The sequence below is a fragment of the Neophocaena asiaeorientalis genome, unplaced genomic scaffold (genome assembly GCF_003031525.2).
Source record: "Neophocaena asiaeorientalis asiaeorientalis breed wild unplaced genomic scaffold, Neophocaena_asiaeorientalis_V1.1 scaffold125, whole genome shotgun sequence".
Classification (NCBI taxonomy): domain Eukaryota; kingdom Metazoa; phylum Chordata; class Mammalia; order Artiodactyla; family Phocoenidae; genus Neophocaena; species Neophocaena asiaeorientalis.
The window spans coordinates 803,856-823,491 of NW_020174425.1; the positions used below are offsets into that span (position 1 = coordinate 803,856).

The window sequence follows — 19,636 nt, forward strand, 5'->3', positions numbered from 1 at the left end:
CTTTTCACCAAGTAGCTGCTTAACATTGCAGGTATTACATGTTTTACTGAACTGGTTCCTCGCCATTGAATTTGCCAATTCACTTTTAAAACCATTTATTCACGGAGTATCTACTACATTCAAGTCACTGGATTAAATATTCTAAGTATACATATATGAATAAGTGGCTCCTCCCAGAATGCTCTTTAAAACTACAAAAGACACAAATATATATATGCAGCATACACACATATGCATGTGTACACCTGCTATACCTGGCCCTAAGCCACTTAATTTTTTTTTTAAGGGCACATTAATTTTACTCAGGTTGAGATAGAACTTTTTCAGCCTATATGTAATAAAGATTTTCCTAACAAAGAAAATCTGTAGTTCTGACTACAAGAAAATTTAGAATGTACTTCTTTTTAAATATGCTTATAGGATTGAAGTATTCTAATTTCCTTTCCATGCATTCCTTTTATTGCTAATTTCTGTTATTCTTGTCTGCTGGATTTGCCTTAACATGACTGATCAGGGAATCTTTTACGTAGCCTCAAAAGAAAGAACTTCTGAGCATCGTTAAATATTTTATCTTAAGAACATCCCCAACCCAAAGTATTAACTACACCTGTGTTTTAGGCAAAATTGCTGTATGATGTAATACTGGGCTGGTCCACCTGGGAAGGGTGATAATGCACTGAGTTTTTCTTTGGGTGTTGGTGCTGGGAGAGGAACAGATATCTGGAGACAGATGTTTTAGAGCCACAAAGACATAGATATAAATTTTCCTTTCAGCCCTTAACTAGCTTTGTGATCTTCAGCATGTTCCTAAAATAGAATAAAATAAAATACTCGCCGTACCTCAGTTTCCCTGTTTGTAAAAAGGAGTTAATAATATTTACCTTGCAGGGTGGATGTAAGGATTCCAGAAAATCTACGTGAGGCCAAGCATGTGCCTGACATACAATGAGTATGCTTATTTCTATAATGAGTATATATTCTGTTTTTGAAAGACAAACATAACTATGTAGGAAAAAATTTAAAGAGAAAAACGAATTTACTGGGCTTTATTGAAATGAATTGCAATTCATTACTCACTTCCTAGTGAAGAGTCTAAATCTTGAAAATTCAAGAAGCTGGAAATGTGGACTAGAGTGCCCTGAGGCCAACCAAGATCACCTTGTAACCCAGCTCCTAAAATGTAGTTAATCCCAGGCTTTTCCTCCTTTTTGTGTATTTGCGAATATACAACAAAGACAATGGAGTAGGCGCCTTGGTGTGGGAAAGCCAATTCTCCTATCCTGTTTCAGGACGATTTGCTCCCCTTTCTAGTTCTCACCTCAGCCCCCAAGCTGAGAGAGACCCAGAGCAACAGAGGTGATTAGCTGCTGCTCTGTCAGCAGATGGAATTAACTGCTCATCTTCTGGAAAAGGAGATGCTTCCCCACAGAGACTAGTGTGGAAAAGCCGTTTATGGCCCTGCGGCACTTTCCCTCGCGTTTTACACAGGAGCTCTGACACTCAATGCCCTCTGAATCTGAAGGAAATTTCCTGGTCAATGAAGGATTCCCTGAAGAGTGGCTCCATAAATTACCACACATTCGATTACCAGAGCTAACAGAACAGTAAGTGTTCCCAAGGGCCGTAAGCATCCCCGGAATTCTCATTTTTCCCATTTGAGTCAAACTGGAGTTAAAAAGTTGCAACTAATTATATGAAATCAACCATCTTTACTCTGTCAGAGTAATTCAACCAACATTAAAATACAGGTAATATTCCCAGGGATAAAAAAAATAAATCTTAAGCTTTCTCCTCCATGGGGGCTAGATAGGTTTAGACCTCTGAACAGTCTTGGGACTGGTCTGGGCTTCCACCCTGGGAGGAGTGAGGAAGCTCCGGATGCAAAGGTAAAGACAGCCTTGAAAGCTGTGTGTTTGAGAGAAATTACCTATAGAACTAGCAGGAGGACAGGGTTTTGCTTAAAACCTGTATCATTTTTGGAGTTGTAACACACAGAGAATTTCAAAAAATCTCTAATCTCAGAAGAATCTGTACGTAAGTTCTGTCTTTGTTTTCTAATCCACGAAACCCAAGTTGTTTCCTTGGGCTAAGGACTGTAGGGTCAGTGCTAATGGTGATTTCAGACACCAGTGTGCTAACAGCACACCCCAAACCACAAAAAGCTTAATTTCAGAAGGTTACTCTGAAAACTGTCCTTTGCACTTGTCCTTCCCCTACCCAGAAAATTGACCCCAGACATATGTGTACAGTCCCTTCACTCACTCCATTTGGGTCTCTGCTCAAATGTCTTCTTATTGGAGAAGCCTTCCTGACCATCCCATTTGAACACAAACACACTCAGAATCAGACTTGGTATCACCTTAGGATGACTCCTTTTTCGTATTCCTTATTTTTCTTTCTCACTGCCTCTCATATTATAGATGTATTTGTTTGTTTGTTTTCCACCCGCCCCTCTACCAGGGTAAGCACAATGAAAGGAGGAACTTTTGTTTTTTCACTGCTGTATCCCACCCAGTACTCCACAGAGCACTTGAACGCATGACCACGGTTCAATAAACATCTGTCACACGAATGAATGAACTGTAGGTGTTTCAGCCAAATGCTATATATCTCCAATTGTCTTCCCGACAAGATATAAACTAACTAAGCTCCTGAGACCCACGCAAGGCTACCATCTCCTCAGATGTCTTTTGTGCAGCTTATGAAACAAGTGTATCCATGTGAGCTACCCTGAGAGTCTACAAGGAGCAAGTTCCTCTTCTGATCTTCCCAGGCTGTAACACTGATGAGCGTGCCACGTGCCTCCTCCCTGCATCTCAAATTTTCCCATGCTCAGTGAAACCTAGATATCTTTTCTTACCATATTGATCTGAAGAGCTAGTGAACAGAAGGTAGTCAGAAGCACAGGTCTGGGATTCAATATCCAAATCTCCCAACCTCAGAATCAATCTCTTCCCCTTCGGTACTGTGATCGTCTTTTCACAAATAGTGTGATTGGGGTAAGTCCCTGGATAATTCTTAGATGTCATGGTGCCACTGTCCTTGTAGGTCACTATGTGCCCACAGCCATCACCTGTTAAAGAAAAAAAGAATACAAAAAGTAAGTGAGGGCTTCCCTGGTGACGCAGTGGTTGGGAGTCTGCCTGCTAATGCAGGGGACGTGGGTTCGAGCCCTGGTCTGGGAGGATCCCACATGCCGCGGAGCGACTGGGCCCGTGGGCCACAACTACTGAGCCTGCGCGTCTGGAGCCTGTGCTCCGCAACAAGAGAGGCCGCGATAGTGAGAGGCCCGTGCACCGCGATGAAGAGTGGCCCCCGCTTGCCGCAACTAGAGAAAGCCCTCGCACAGAAACGAACACCCAACACACCAAAAAAAAATTAATTAATTAATAAACTCCTACCCCCAACATCTTCTAAAAAAAAATTAAAAAATTAAAAAAGTAAGCGAAATGAATTTTTACTGAGGACTGAAAACGTCCAGTATAATCTTCATCTTAGGTATTCTACTCCTTCTATGGAGAGAGAGGGAAAAGCTAAAAAAAAAGAAAAAAAAGGATTGAATTATTAAAACGTATTTATTATTCCAGGTTATTTCATCTCTTGTTTCTCAGTTTAATATTCTGAACACTGTTGATCAAAATGTTTCATGTATTAGCATGGTAAGCCCTTTGCAAACACATCATTTAGTCTAATTACTTTTTCTAATCATCTATCCAGATATCTACCCATCCACACTTGCACAGTGGGCCCTTGGCATTCGCAGATATGCCATTTGTGGTTTTGTCTACCAGCAAGCCAGTGCCATGAAATAATTTGCAACCGAGAAAATCCTACTACTCATTTCAGGGGTTACTGTCCTGATTAAATGGGATCATGTATGCAAAATGCTCCTGGTAGATTCTGAGGCTTATGCTGAGAGGACTTTGTTTAAGAGCCTGTCATTCAACTGGGGACTAACAAGCATCTGACATGCACATCTCAGTTAGTAACAGTCACAGATTTGGAAGTTCCTGATAGACTTAAGATGTATCATGAGTGTCAAGGATCTACTGTATTGAGTGCTTGCCACCTGCCAGACACGGCATTGTTGGAGACACATAAAAGCAGCAATGGCTGCTCAGGACTCAGAGTGAAATGGGAGAGTTCCATGTTCAGGTAACTATAACACTAGGTGCCCCTGGCATAGCAGGAGCTTAAACAAAGGGCCAAAGAGGGCAAGAGAGAATCTATTTCAGTGAACTCTCACTACTTCACTAAAACAAGGAATTCTCTTAAGACTTTCTGAACAGGGTAGTTAATCAATTGACCAACAAGTTGTTCCAGTATATTAAAGTGACCAGGTTAATCACCCAAACATCTAACAGCATGCACAACTGGGTGGGCTGCAAACATTGCATGCAAAGTCTGAAGTACAAAATGCCTATGGTTACTACGGCTTCAAAGAAAGAAAGCCAGAATTTTTGCCCTTCACCGGAGGGAGAGAAAGCAGAAGTCTGTTGGAGAAGGAACTCTCTGAGGTGGTAAGAGAAGGCATCCCAAAGCCTCCTATGGACAAGCCCCAACTTGGGCATCCTGGGAATCTGAAGCCCAAGGCAGCCTTCTTCCTTCTCCAGGCTAGTCCCTGCTAGAGGATTCATCTGGGGTCTTCCTTTATTCTACCTCCTTCTTGCCCTGAGGCTTGCAGCCCAAATGACATGGGGGCCTAGTTAAAATAAGGGGTTGGGGAAAACTGCAGAATCTATCCCAAATCAGCCATCAAGCTCCAGGCAAGGACCCACTCATTATGCAGAAACTCTCACAAGATTCCAAGCAGGGAGGTTGCACTGGGGGAGTTGACCTATAGGAGCAATGAGTTAGTACCAGAGGGAAATGGAGATAGACGGCTAAGATAAAACTACTCTGAAACCTGGAGGTCCAGGCAGAAGTTGTGGAATTTATACAGTAGGCAATAGGGGTCCACAGAGGTTTTTGAGAAGGGAGATAATGAAAGAGGTATTAGAAAAAGTGTCGATACAGGAACTAGGATGCAGGAGAATCTGCCTCAGAAGGGCAGTAGGAGGGCTAGGAATGGGGTGGCTGGAATGGAAAGGGAAAGAGAAACAGGGGGAGTTCACAAGAAAAAAATCAACAGGCTCGCGTTTCGCTTAATTATAGTGGGAAAGACGAGAGGAGAAAAAAGTTTAAAAAAGTTGAGACGTTGAGTCCAGAAATGATGGGAACACTGAGGCTAATATGACAGAAAGGGAAGCCCAGAGGGCAAGCAGGTTTGGGGACAAAGGTTGTAAGTTTGGTTCTTAAGTTTGAGGTGATAGCTATATTCCTTGGGCTCTCTGGCAGTAAGTACCAAATTGTTGAGAATTAAATGAAAATTATACTAGAGTAAAGCATACGGTGCAGAAGCACGTAGGGGTTTTGATTTAAATTTAGAATTATTTACCTGCTCTTAAAGGCTTTTGTTAAAAAAAAAAAAAATCCAATTGACAATTTCTCTTGGAAACTGGAAGACAGGGCAATCATACCAGCAGGTGTTCTCACAGGGCTGAAGGCGGTGGCTGCCCCTTTAAAGGAGACAAACGCCCTAGCTCCCCACAAGGTCCTGTAACTCGTTTCTAAGACTTGCCCACCTTAGGAGGCAGTGACTTGGAGCACCCTGATGAAACAACACTAGGGTAACTAGTGTACAACTATGCATATAATTATACACATAACTAACCCCCTCTAAGCCACCAAGGTATCACCTGTGAAACCTTTAAATGTCTCGTTTCTTAGTACTATGAAATTCTGCTTCTATAAGAGAAAAGAAAGTGAAATCTTTTCCTAGAAAACATCCCTAGACATAAAATGAGCTCAGTTACAGGTGAATCGGCCCACACATGATTACTGTATTCGAAGTTTTAAGCGACATGTCATGACAAAGGAAAATTCCAGGGTGTCGCTTTTATTCAAGCCTGTAATTATGCTTCTTTTCAATGCCTTCTACTCTAACGCCCAAGAGGAAACTCATCTCACCCAGCGACACTGGCAGAATGTGAGCAGGTTTAAGTCTTCAACACTCCCATCCTTACTTTACGTGGGGGATTGTGGCTCAGATGTGGAGAAGCTTCCCTTTTCCATTAACTATCAGAATGAAAGTAGGTCTTTCTTCTGTCAAAAAACCTGAAAGGAATGGCTGAGTCCTAATTTATTACAAAGCAAACTGTCATCAGAAGTTGCAATTTCACTCCAGCCTATGGAAGACTACTTATGGAGTCTGCTGTGGCAAGCACTAATATAATAAACTTATTCCCTGGGTACTAATGACATCAGGAATTTTCAACCTACTGTCTTTCCACAGTTTTGATGACTTCAAAGGACTAGATATAGTTAACAATATTATAGTATATAATTGGAAGTTGTTAGGAGAGTAGATCTTAGATGTTCTCACCACAAAAAGGAAACAGTGATTACGTGAGGTGATTGCAGTGTTAGCAAATGCTACAGTGTTAAATAACTTTGAAATACATAAATGTATAAAACCAATGCATTGTAGACTTAAACTTACACAACGTCATATGTCAATTATATCTCAATAAAGCTGAAGGAAAAAAAGAACTTAGAAATATGCCAAAGAGCAAATGGAAAATGCCTAGGGAGAGAAAATGCCTATGATATCATATACTCAATAAGGCATATGCATGCAATTGAAAGCAACAGAGAAGCACTATTTCCACGACCTCATCCTAACACTTTTGTAGCTTAACTCAGAGCCCAACTCTAATTAAGAAACACTGACAAGAAAGACGACAAGAGTTATTTAAAAATCTACCAGTCCATGTTCCATATGTAATGTATCAACATCAATATCATGGTTGTAATATTATACTATAGCTTTGCAAGATGCTATCACAGGGGAAACCAGGTGAGGGTACACAACATCACTCTGTATTATTTCTTACAACTGCATGTGATCTATGATTATCTCAGAATAAAAAATTTAGTTAAAAAAATTTGAAAAAATCTGTCAGTCTGGTTAAGTTTTCCTGGCAGGGGGTGAAAATGAAGGGGCTTTTTCTAATTTATACTTTTTATACTATTTGGATTTTGTGATCTTCTACTTAAATTATTTTTAATTAAAGAATTTATACAAGCTTGCATTAAAAAGATCACCATGGAATGACAACAAATAAAGGAGGCCACTTTTATTCTAAAATCTCTGTGTACTAAATCCATTAACCAAGTTCTCACATTTGTCTAAAAAGCATAGGGTGTTGTGTCTGGGGAGGTTCATAATATATGCCCCAGTTTACAGATGAGAAGACAAGATGTATATGACTTTCCTTAAGGCTACTCAACCAGAGGTACATACCAGATGACAGTTCCAAGATGATCTAGTTCTAGGATTTTTTTTTTTTTCTTTTTTTTTTTTTTTTTTTTTTTTTTTTTTTTTTTTTTTTTTTTTTGTGGTAGGCGGGCCTCTCACTGCTGTGGCCTCTCCCGTTGCGGAGCACAGGCTCCGGACGCGCAGGCTCAGCGGCCGTGGCTCACGGGCCCAGCCGCTCCGCGGCATGTGGGATCCTCCCGGACCGGAGCACGAACCCGTGTCCCTTGCATCGACAGGCGGACTCTCAACCACTGCGCCACCAGGGAAGCCCAAGTTCTAGGATTTTAAAAACACTTTTGTCACCTCTATTTGATTTTGTAACACAAGTGTATTTGTGTTTAATTTTGGAAAACCACCTGCACTGATGCCCTGCCAGACCTCTTTTTAGATACTTTCACAACATCTGTCTATTAAAATGAACAGAAGATGTAGCTTATCTGGCAATGGTCACAAATAGATGGAAAACCTTTGGGTAGAAGGTTGAGGAAGAACTTTATTTTTTTTAATTAATTTTTACTAGAGTATAGCTGCTTTACAACAGGAAAAACTTTAAAATGAAAGGATCAGGCAGGTCACCACCTAAACTTATTAATGGATCTCAGCATGACAACAAGTGAGAAAATCAGGTATTACAAGTCTCCTGCTAGGATAAAATGTGCTCTGCATACCAACACATATGAAGCACTCTTGCCAAAAAGCAAAACATTTGAATTGATAATTGACATCAAGCCTTTACGTCTAACTTCAGTTTACAGGAAACACAAGGGGTAGAAACACAAGTGTACTGACATCACAAGGAAGTCATTAGCTGAATCCAAGTGATATTCTAGGTGCAACTGACCCAGTTTCTTCAACAACGAATTGTATAAAGAAATGTTTTAAAAAGTGTTTAACTAAAAATAGAATTACCATATGATCCAGCAATCCCACTACTGGGCATATACCCAGAGAAAACCATAATTCAAGAAGATACATGTACCCCAATGTTCATTGCAGCACTATTTACAACAGGCAGGTCATGGAAGCAACCTAAATGCCCATCAACAGACGAATGGATAAAGAAGTCATGGTACATATATACAATGGAATATTACTCAGCCATAAAAAGAAACAAAGTGTTTATTTTAGATTAAAGGAAACTTAAACACCACAACAATCACATGAATCTTATTTGGACCATGACTTGAAAAACCAATCTTACAAAACCATTTTAAAAAGATAACTGGGGGCAATCTACAGATTCAGTGCAATCCCTATCAAATTACCAGTAACATTTTTCACAGAACCGGAACAAAAAAATTTTTAATTTGTATGTTTAAAATTTTAAAACACCAAAGACCCTGAATAGCCAAAACAATCCTAAGAAAGAAGTATGGAGCTGGAGGAATCACACTCCCTGACTCCAGACTATACTACAATGCTACAGTAATCAAAACAGTATGGTACTGGCACAAAAACAGACACAAAGTTTAATGGAACAGGATAGAAAGCCCAGAAATAAACCCACACACTAATGGTCAATTAATCTATGACAAAGGAGGCAGGAATATACGATGGAGAAAAGACAGTCTCTTCAATAAGTGGTACTGGGAAAACTGGACAGCTACATGTAAAAGAATGAAATTAGAACATTCTCTAACACCGTATACAAAAATAAACTCAAAATGGATTAAAGACCTAAATGTAGACCACTCCTAGAGGAAAACATAGGTAGAACATTCTTTGACATAAATCGCAGCAATATTTTTTTTGATCCATCTCTTAGAGTAATGGAAACAAAGGCAAAAATAAACAGATGGTACCTACTTAAACTAAAAAGCTTTTGCACAGCAAAGGAGACCATCAACAAAATGAAAAGACAACCTACGGAATGGGAGAAAATATTTGCAAATGATGTGACCCACAAGGGTTTAATTTTCAAAATATACAAACAGCTTATACAGCTCAATATGAAAACAAACAAACAAACAAAAAGCAGCCCAGTCAAAAAATGGGCAGAAGACCTAAATAGACATTTCTCCAAAGAAGACATATAGATGGACAACAGGCACATGCAAATATGCTCAACTTAGCTAATTGTTAGAGAAATACAAATCAAAACTACAATGAGGTACCACCTAACACCTGTCAGAATGGCCATCATTATAAAGTCTACAAATAATAAATGCTGGAGAGAGTGTGGAGAAAAGGGAACCCTCCTACATTGTTGGTGGGAATGTAAATTGGTACAGCCACTATGGAGAAGAGTACGGAGGTTCCTGAAAGAACTAAAAATAGAGTTACCACATGATCCACTAATCCCAGTCCTGGGCATACATCCTGAAAAGACGAGAATGCTAGTTCAAAAAGACACATGCACCCCAATGTTCATAGCAGCACTGTTTATAATAACCAAGACACGGAAGCAACCTAAATGTCCATCAACACATGAATGGATAAAGAAGATGTGGTGTGTGTATATAAACATATATATAATGGAATATCACTAGTCATAAAAAATAATTAAATAATGCCATTTGCAGCACCATGGATGGACCTAGAGATTATCATACTAAGTAAGTCAAAGACAAATACTATATGGTATCACTTACATGTGGAATCTAAAAAAATGATACCTATGAACTTATTTACAAAACAGAAATAAACTCACAAACATAGAAAAAAAACTTATGGTTACCAAAGGGGAAAGTGGTGGGGGAGGGATAAATTAGGCGTTTGGGATTATCAGATACACACTACTATATATAAAACAGATAAACAACAAGGTCGTACTGTATGGCACAGGGAATTATATTCAATATCTTGTAATAACCTATAATGGAAAAGAATTTGAAAGAGAATATAAAACAATCTCTTTGCTGTATACCTGAAACATTGTAAATCAACTATACCTCAATTTAAAAAAAGTTGGATTTTCAAATGCAATATAGTTACGCTAATAAATACCAATGCTGATTTTAAAGAAGATAATTGGGGTATTAAATAATATCAGGGGAGTATTATTCACTTTGTTAGGTGTGATAATGGTATTGAGGTTATGTGAGAAGATGTCTTTACTTTTAGGGATGCCTACTGACATATGTAGGGCTGAAATGACATGACGACATGTGGTCTGGGATTTGCCATAAAATACTTCAGCAAAAAAGGGAGAGAGGAAAATAAGTAAAAAAGACGGGGAAATGTTGATGGTTACTATAGCTGGATGATGAGGGTTCACAGGGTTTTTTTGTTTTTTGTTTTTAATTAAAATGAAAAGAAATAAAAGGTCATTCTTGAAGGCAAAAAATACAATCTTGGTTTTACGGTTAAGCTCCACATGGTGTTGGGAGGACTCAAAGGCAGTGAGCCGCGGTGATGCAGTAGTGGGAGGCGACAGGGACACTGAACTGTCACCACCTACCATCAAGGGGGGATCATGGCAAGAAGGGGGATGGAGGAAGTTTGGCCACAGGGAACTTGTCTACTCTTCACAAGTGGCTACCATGCAGCATTTACCATCTTCTTCCTTTGAACTGTAATTTAATTGCCAAAGCACATGATGACTAAACTGTGTATCATTTCCTCCTCTCCTCAGACTGGAAGCTTCTCCCCCTGTAGAACAGTTGAAGGGTCCACAATGGGCCTAAACCCTGGGGTTTGCTCAGAGCCATAGCTGGTTTGTGAGACTGACGCACCACCTCCTCAAAACAACTTACAGAGATTAAACCGGATGGAGGAAGTTTAGATTTTGGAAAAAGCTGCAAGTACTCATTAATGTTTTATAACTCCCCAGGTGATCTCTACCCCAAATTTAAGCATTTTAATTCTGAGCATTTGGAAACAATCTAAATTAGAAAAGAGTCAGACTGTGACACCTCCGAGCAGATTGATATTAAGGAAAAGTTAAGGCCATGTTTTAGAAAACCATTTAATTTTAAAACAGAATATAGACCACATACATAGATATGAAGGAAAAAAGGTTTAAACTGTACATTTTTATGGTGTGGGATTAGAATTGATTTCCATTTTATTTATATTAGTTTTCTAAATGTTCTACAGTATGAATACATTATACATAAACCAGAAAAATAATATAATTAAAACTACCAAATCCACCTAATGTGCTTTGTAACATTAAAGGCTACTTTCAGCATTGGTCTTAAGGTATGCAGATGGGAAGAAGTCTCTAAACCAACATACCCAAACTGGCATTAAAAACTTACTCAATAAACAGCTCGGAATTTAGGATAATGCAGTTCCCATTTGAAGGAGATCACAGTCAAGGGGAGAGAGATGTAAGTTAACAAGTAATTCCTGAGGGTAAAGTGACGGGTCCAATGGACTCATTATCTGTTCCCCCAAATGCCTGAAATGAATGGATATGCATTTATCTTTCAGACTTTTACATCAGCTATTTAGGAAGTATGGATATACAAGGTATTTTCTAAATAAGCTTAAAACAAATCCCCAGATGCTTGTCTACACGAGTCAACCATTTATTTAGTCTACTCAAATTCCAGCCACTAAGAAAGGAAAACAATAACTTCCTTAAAAGACTACTTCCCTTTGATAAGTAGTCACATTCCACTAACAGCAAAGTGAAATTAAGATATATTTGATATGGACTAAGTTCTGCAATACTACAAAGAATGATTTAGGCTTTGAAAAATTTTTTAAACTTAATTGTACCTGGAAAATTATTTGAAGTAAAACAACTAGTACAAAAAATATATTTAAGATTAATTATTGACTAGTCCACAGAACAAGACAGCAACCTTCAAACTTGTTGAAGATCCATGGTTAGAATATAGACTTCTCATCACAACCTAAGCAAGCACACATGCATACTTTTTTTTTTTTTTTTTTTTGCAGTACGCGGGCCTCTCACTGTTGTGGCCTCTCCCGTTGCGGAGCACAGGCTCCGGACGCGCAGGCTCAGCGGCCATGGCTCACGGGCCCAGCCGCTCCGCAGCATGTGGGATCTTCCCGGACCGGGGCACGAACCCCTGTCCCCTGCATCGGCAGGGAGACTCTCAACAACTGCGCCACCAGGGAAGCCCAATACTTTTTATTATATGTAATGCACTGTGATATTTTCTGTTCTATCCCATTTCATTTTTAAGTTAAAAGCGTGCTGGCTGTGCCAGATGAACTGACTGCCTACAAATGGGTCACAAGCTGCAATTCGGAAAATAGTGCTCTAAAGTATCACGAGTGAAACCACTTCTAGAAACATGATTTCATTACAGTTGTATCCTTGCTCTTCCTAATATTCAAGTTGCAACAGGTCTCAACACATACACCATTACCCATGTGTGGGTGTGAGAAAATTTCTTCCCATTTCTGAGATCAAGTGAGCTCTTGATGACTACAATCTTTTCAACCACAAAAGGGAGCTTGCAATTACTACAGAGCTCTTTGTCTGATGGTAAGGCGAACAGCTTTCCCAAGCTATTACTAATTTCACTGTCAGCCATCCTCTCTTATAAATGTTGTTCTTCTCCAGTTGTGCTTAACTTTTTCACTGCCTGTAAAGGAATGGAAGCACAGGGGCAGGAGAGCCTTTTTATTCTATGTGAGAATAAAACGAGTAAAACAGAAGTTATGATGGTAAAACTTCAATTATTCAAAATCTTTAGTTTTCCTGAAAGGAAAATGGATAATAGTCACAGCTATAGACTAGAAGCACATGACCAAGTTCTGCAAAACTGTTCTGCAAAACTTAGAATCTCTTTAAACCTTATTCTCACTGTGTATAAAATAGATGCTACAACACAGTGTTTCCTATCAGCTAAAAAAGTCACTTAAAACAAATCAATTTGAATGCATGAAAATTAAACAAGTCATTTCAAGAGGTCCTATCCGAGTCCCTACATAATGGGAGACTATTTCCATCAGTGTGCAAAGACATCAATAATTTTAATATTAACATATTAAAAAGCATCACTTATGCCCAATGGATATAAAAATCTCAAAATCTTGTTTAATGCTATTCTTTAATGTGCTATAAGTAAGATCAGTGAAAACTCTATAGTTCTTGGTCACTCTCCAGTCTATGAAAAGGAAAAACGATCACTGAAAGGGCTGTGGATGTGGGGGAAGAGGGTTGCACACATGTCGGCTTCTAACTTCATAAACTATTTCCATATACTTGGGCGGTGACAGAGCACAATGGTTATGACACTGGGTTCCTGTGTCCCTGGGAGCTGTGTGGGCTTGGGTGAGTCCCTTTACCTCTCTAATCGTCAATTCATCATCTGTAATATTGAGATAATGATAGTGCCCAACTCACAGGAGCATTAAATAATACAATGCTAGTAAAGCACTGAGCATAGAGGCTAGCATACAGTGAGATTCAATACATTTTAACTACTATATTTCTATTTTAAAAATACTACACATATTAAAGCATCAAGAATATTGCTTTGAATTAGCTGACTTCTTCCAAATTCCACCACTCATTGGCTCTACGATTCTAAGAAGTTACCTATTTTGTATCAATCTTCCCCATCTCCAAAATGACCACCCAAAACTGGGTGTGGTAAAGATGAATGAGGCTGTGTGTGTTAAGTGCTCAAAACTGCTGGGAAGTCTAACCAGAATTCATTCCCCAAGATTTATCTAGGGCCACTAGCTGCTAGCTCAGCATCTCTCAAAATAGGCACTGGATCCCTCAGTCCTTAGAAGGCTTACAAAGAGATCACACCCTGGTTGCCAAAAAATGGCAAATAAGCTTCCAGAAACCCGCCTTTTTCTTCACCACAGGACATCTCAAAGCCCTTGCAGTGCATGTGAAACTTTAAAGGAGGATGCATGCTCAATGGGCATCTCCTGGGAGCAGTGTTCTGTGGGACACACTGGCCAACTCCTGGGCTGGGCTCACAAAAGGGGGGTGCACAGAGAGATCCCAAAACAGGGCTTCCGGGATCAAAGATCAGATGTGGAGAGGTGGATTTTGGTCTTTAGAGCTCTAAAAAATGGACACTGAAATTGTAACCTGTCACTGATATTCCAAAGCAAGACTTGCCACTGTTGTTATTAACTTACAAGTGCTTAAGTTACAAGGGGAATTGGTAACAAACTGGACACGTTGTTTGAGAGAAGTGTCCTAATTTCACAGATAAAAATGTAAAACCAAACCAAACAAAACAAACCCCTTGTTTGTAAAGCAAAACAAGTCTTAGATGACTGTGTTATCCCTGTTGAATAGATGTTCAGGATACGGAAGTTGGAGAAAAGTGGCTGCTGACCTTTATTAATAATGTCAGGATGTTGATGTCATGTCTACGTTGCAACTGCTGAAGCTGAGGACAAATGCGAGCAATCCTTCCTGTCTCTACAAAGTGCTGTATTTTCTAACCTTGGTTCCATGTTAAATATGCATATCACCAATATTCACATATGTGTAACTGGATGTTGACTTTTCTCTTGGTGTCCAAAAATTCCAACATTACCAAGTACAGACAAAGTTCATCTGAGCTTTAGAAGTCAAAACTGTGGATAAACAACAAGGTCCTACTGTAGAGCACAGGGAACTATATTCAATATCTTGTGATAAACCATAATGGAAAAGAATATGAAAAGGAATGTATATATATGTATAACCGAATCACTTTGCTGTACAGCAATTAACACAACATTGTAAATCAACTATACTTCAATAATTTTTTTTAAAAAGTAAAACTTTAAATGTTTCTCTCTTGCTCCCTCATATATACAGATATTTTAACTTTGACAGATTTTTTTTTAATTAATAAGAACCAAAAAGTTATTGGAACAGGAAAAAAATCATAAAATTAATTGTGAAAGTGCTCTTACTAACCAACCATTTATTGTAAAAGGTGACAGATACTGAGTGTTCTAAGGGACTTTATATTATCTTATTTAACCTTCAGGACAATCATATTTGATGGATATTATTAGTTTCCTTTTTAAAAATTATGAAACATTTCATACACACATGCGGACACACAGATAGCTGTGTATAAAGAGTACTGTCTCAAACATCCAAGAACATACCCCATAGCTTAAAGACAGGACATTTCCAATACAGCCCAAGAAGCCCACAGCACCCTTTCTTTACCACATGTCCTTCCTATTGTCCTTGCTCTATGTGTGAAGTTGAGGCTCTGAGAAGCTGAGTAATCAGCCCTGGTGGCGGAGCGGGCATCTGAACCTCACCTGACTCCAGACCCCATGAACCTCAAGCACTGAGGTGGCAATTGCTGAAGTCACCCATTTCAGAAGTGAGAACACTGAGCAGAGAGATTTCAGGAACTGCCCAAGATCACACTACCAGGGTTTTAATGCCAGCACAACCGGCATTAAAACCCACATTACGATTATTTATTTATAGCCCTACTCTTTTGGTCTTGAAATTAACATGAGGAAGAGAGCCATATTTAATTCAGGGTTTCTTGTAAAACGTATGAGGAATTCCACCACTCTCTGTTTTGAATCATTTAAGTAAGTGCTTTTTACTAGCCTGTTAAAGGAATAGTCTGAGAGGCGGCTAGTTTACTTCCCACAAAGGCTGTTCTCTGCTTCGCACCAACGGAGCTCCTAAAAGCTGCTCTGTAAATGAAGGGTCAGTAGACTCAAGTGCTGCTTCTCAAACTTCAGTGGGTACAGCAACCACCCGGGGATCTTGCTAATGTGCAGGGTCTGAGATTTCTGCATGTCCAAAAGTCTCTTGGTAATGACTCTTCTGCTAGTCTTTTTAAGATATACCCTGAGTAGCAGGAGACTAAAGGGCCCTCATTATTAGGAGGGATCTTGAAGTGAATTTTCTTAAAAATGAAAAATCCTTGAGATACCAGTTTTGTATGGTTTTCCTTTAATATCTGTTCCTAAAATTGGAACACATCTGTATTTTCAATTCTCTGACACATTTTTACTCTCGATTTCATTTATACATCCAGGACAGAAAGTAATAAATTTCAGGATCTATATTTAAGCCAGAGTGACGTTTCTAACACCTGGACAAGAGCGTCAATTTAGGAATTATCTGAGCACAGAATGAAAAATACACAAAGAAATAGGATGAGGTTTGCGGGAACATACATGTACATACCACATGTAAGGAAAAAGCAATCAATGTTGACTAACCAGAAAATAGCAAATCTCAGTTGGGAAAGAGATGGCATTTTATCATTCATCGAATGAGGTACGAAACATAAGAATTGAGAGAAAAATAAATAAATCATGAAATTCATATCACGTTGCATGGTCCTGAAAATATAGCCTTTGCACATTCTGTATTCTGCACTGCTAAATGTATCACAGTGGATTAAAGCACAATAGCTACTAATTGGGAGTTTTCAAAGTCTTAATATTTCTGTAGCAAGTGTAATCATCTCTAAGAGAAGCCAAAGGCTATTAATTTAAAACTTTATTGCATAAATAACCCCCTGAAATTGTGTTCCTCCAAGGCTTCTTTTCTTGAACTTGATCTCACCTGGATGAACGTCCCTTGAAGATGAGGGGCAGAAGACCACCATAAGGCATTTAGAATTGTAGGACATGCACCTGACCCCCTCTTTAGGCACATAAAGTGAATGCGCCTGGGGTAAATGATTCAATCTCTCTGAATCTCAGTTCCTTCAATAGCTCTCAGAATTGTTGGGATTCAATGCAATTCAATTAGATGCAGAAAAAAAAAAAAAAACCCAAAAAACAAAAAACCACCTGATAAAAAATATATATTTGAAGGTAAGGTTTTAAAATGTTATTCACATAAAAAGTATCTGATTGGGCAAACAACAATGATCAACAGATGCTTAAACCATTGAGTGAAATGTCGATGGAAAAGAGTAGTCTGAGTGAGCGAGAGACTATTATCCCACAGACCACTTCCAGGTCATACAGGAAAGGGCAACTTTATAAAGGATGGATTGAGTTGTCACTTCCTGAAGTCACTGATCACTCTCAACATCACTGAAATGGGGGGCAATAATCACCACAATAACATATGCATCTTGCTGTGATACAATTGGCAGTACATGGCACCTCGAGGTACTTTTACCCAAAAGCCTTAGCCTGAATCTAATCAAACCTGTAGGTCTAATTCAGGTTTATACTTTAGGGGATGGTGCACGTAAAAGAAAGACACACCACTCAGAAGCAGTAAGTCAATTTAGGATGTGAGCTGTGTCACCAGACAATTGAATTTGACTTCCTTGCAGGAAAATAAAATGTATGTGGGTGGGGATCAGTGGTAGATCAAAAGCGACTTAAAGAGACGTAATAACTGCCATGTGTGGACTTTGTTTGAACAAACCAGTAGCCAAAAGACATGTTAAGGTTAACGGGGAAATATGACTTGAGTGTTAGATATTAGGGGAGAAATGCCATGAAGTCTTCAATATACTTTAAATACCTCAGGGGAAAAGCAGTGTGTTTGTTAAGATCTTAATAATATAGCACAGCAACTGTAGCAAAGAGGATAAAAAAAGGAAAAGGAAGAAGAAAGATGGGTGGAAAAAGAATTTCCTACCCAAAAGGCAAGAGGGTCTCAAAGATTTTTAGACCCTTTTGAGCTAGCACTAACAGCAGGTACGGCACCATTTCCCTATCTGTAGAGTTGGCTATCTTCTATTTTAGACTCTTGGCAAAGCTGGGGCTTTCTAGGGGGAAAAAAAGGCAAATCTTGGTCCACGTAATTCTCACAATCAGCAGCCTCCATTCTAAACTCCTCGGAGTGGGAGCAATTCAATAAACAGCTCTCAAGTCCCAGCGGGCCCATGGGCTATTAAGTCTCAAAAGTTTCCTCCTTTGGACTGAAATCAACCACATTTCAATCTGCTTTTGTAAAGCAATAAAAAAAAGCTGGGGCTTCCCTGGTGGCGCAGTGGCTGAGAGTCCGCCTGCTCGATGCAGGGGACACGGGTTCGTGCCCCGGTCCGGGAGGATCCCGCATGCCGTGGAGCGGCTGGGCCCGTGAGCCATGGCCGCTGAGCCTGCGCGTCCGGAGCCTGTGCTCCGCAACGGGAGAGGCCGCAACAGTGAGAGGCCCACGTACCGCAAAAAAAAAAAAAGCTGAATTAAATCCACTCAGCCTGTTAAAAATTTAAGTGAGACCCACGAAGATGTTTGCCACCTTCCCTGTAGGAAAGTTTATGCACTGGCACTTTGAATTTAACTGGACTTCTGATCTCTGTCAGAAATAATAGTGAAGTAAAGTTTTTTTTTTTCCCTTTTTCTTTTTTCAAGAATAGGGTGCTGGGCTTCCCTGGTGGCGCAGTGGTTAAGAATCTGCCTGCCAATGCGGGAGACATGGGTTCGAGCCCTCGTCCGGGAAGATCCCACATGCCGCGGAGCAACAAAGCCCGTGTGCCACAACTACTGAGCCTCCGCTCTAGAGCCCACGAGCCACAACTACTGAGCCCATGTGCCACAACTACTGAAGCCCACGCACCTAGAGCCCAGTGCTCCTCAACAAGACAAGCCACCGCAATGAGAAGTCCGCGCACCGCAATGGAGAGTAGCCCCCGCTCGCTGCAACTAGAGAAAGCCCATGCGCAACAAAGACCCAACGCAGCCAAAAATAAAAAAAAAAAAAGAGTGCTCCATAAAAATCATTTACACATAACCTCTAGGAACATCCACTAAACACTCTCAGTCATGAAATGGAGCCATATAAAATGAAAATGACCATATGTAAGCATATATCAATATAAGACAAAGACATTTCTGCAAATATGGGGTATTAGAACACCCAAGGAGATAGTTTATGAAAACTAGATTAACAGATTAAACAGAAATGGCATTAAACAGTCAAGGCATACAGGACTATATGGCTTAACACAGTGCTAATGTCACAAATGCCTAAACACTGTCCTCAAGTGATCTTCAAGGTAAAGCAGGGCCCTGATGCCCTCAATGTATAAGCACCTACAGATCTTAGGGGACCAAAGACCACCTGCTCCTCTATTTTCAAGATGGCCTGCACCTAACTTATGGCAGCTTTGCTGGTATTACCTGGAAAGGAGTCTCTGAGATTCCCAACTCTTTTCAGAGTTGAATTTAGCTATTTTCTCGAATACATGTACGGTGTGTCTAAAGACATCACAATAGTCATGTATGCAATTTCTGTTTAAAACACTTTAGTGACTACTACCCTTCACCTCATTCGCTCAAACCTCAGCCGTAAGCATTCATGCACCGACTCAGGAAATAGTTATCTGGAGCTTGTTATCAGCCAGGTACTATAACCGGTGCTGGTGGTGAATAAAAAAGCTCTGTTTCATTTTGCTCTCACAAAGCTTAGCCTTTCCTTCTATTTGCCTCCCGTTCCCC

General features: G+C 39.7%; 1 protein-coding gene across 1 annotated transcript in view; it reads right to left on the reverse strand.

The window, feature by feature from the left end:
* Positions 1-19,636, reverse strand: part of LOC112407409 (discoidin, CUB and LCCL domain-containing protein 1-like) — a 65,398-nt gene that overhangs the window by 40,165 nt on the left and 5,597 nt on the right. The window contains exon 2 of the mRNA XM_024756685.1: positions 2,861-3,073. Within this exon, the coding sequence (XP_024612453.1) occupies positions 2,861-3,029 (169 nt within the window). The 5' untranslated portion in view covers positions 3,030-3,073. The remainder of the gene's footprint in view (positions 1-2,860; positions 3,074-19,636) is intronic.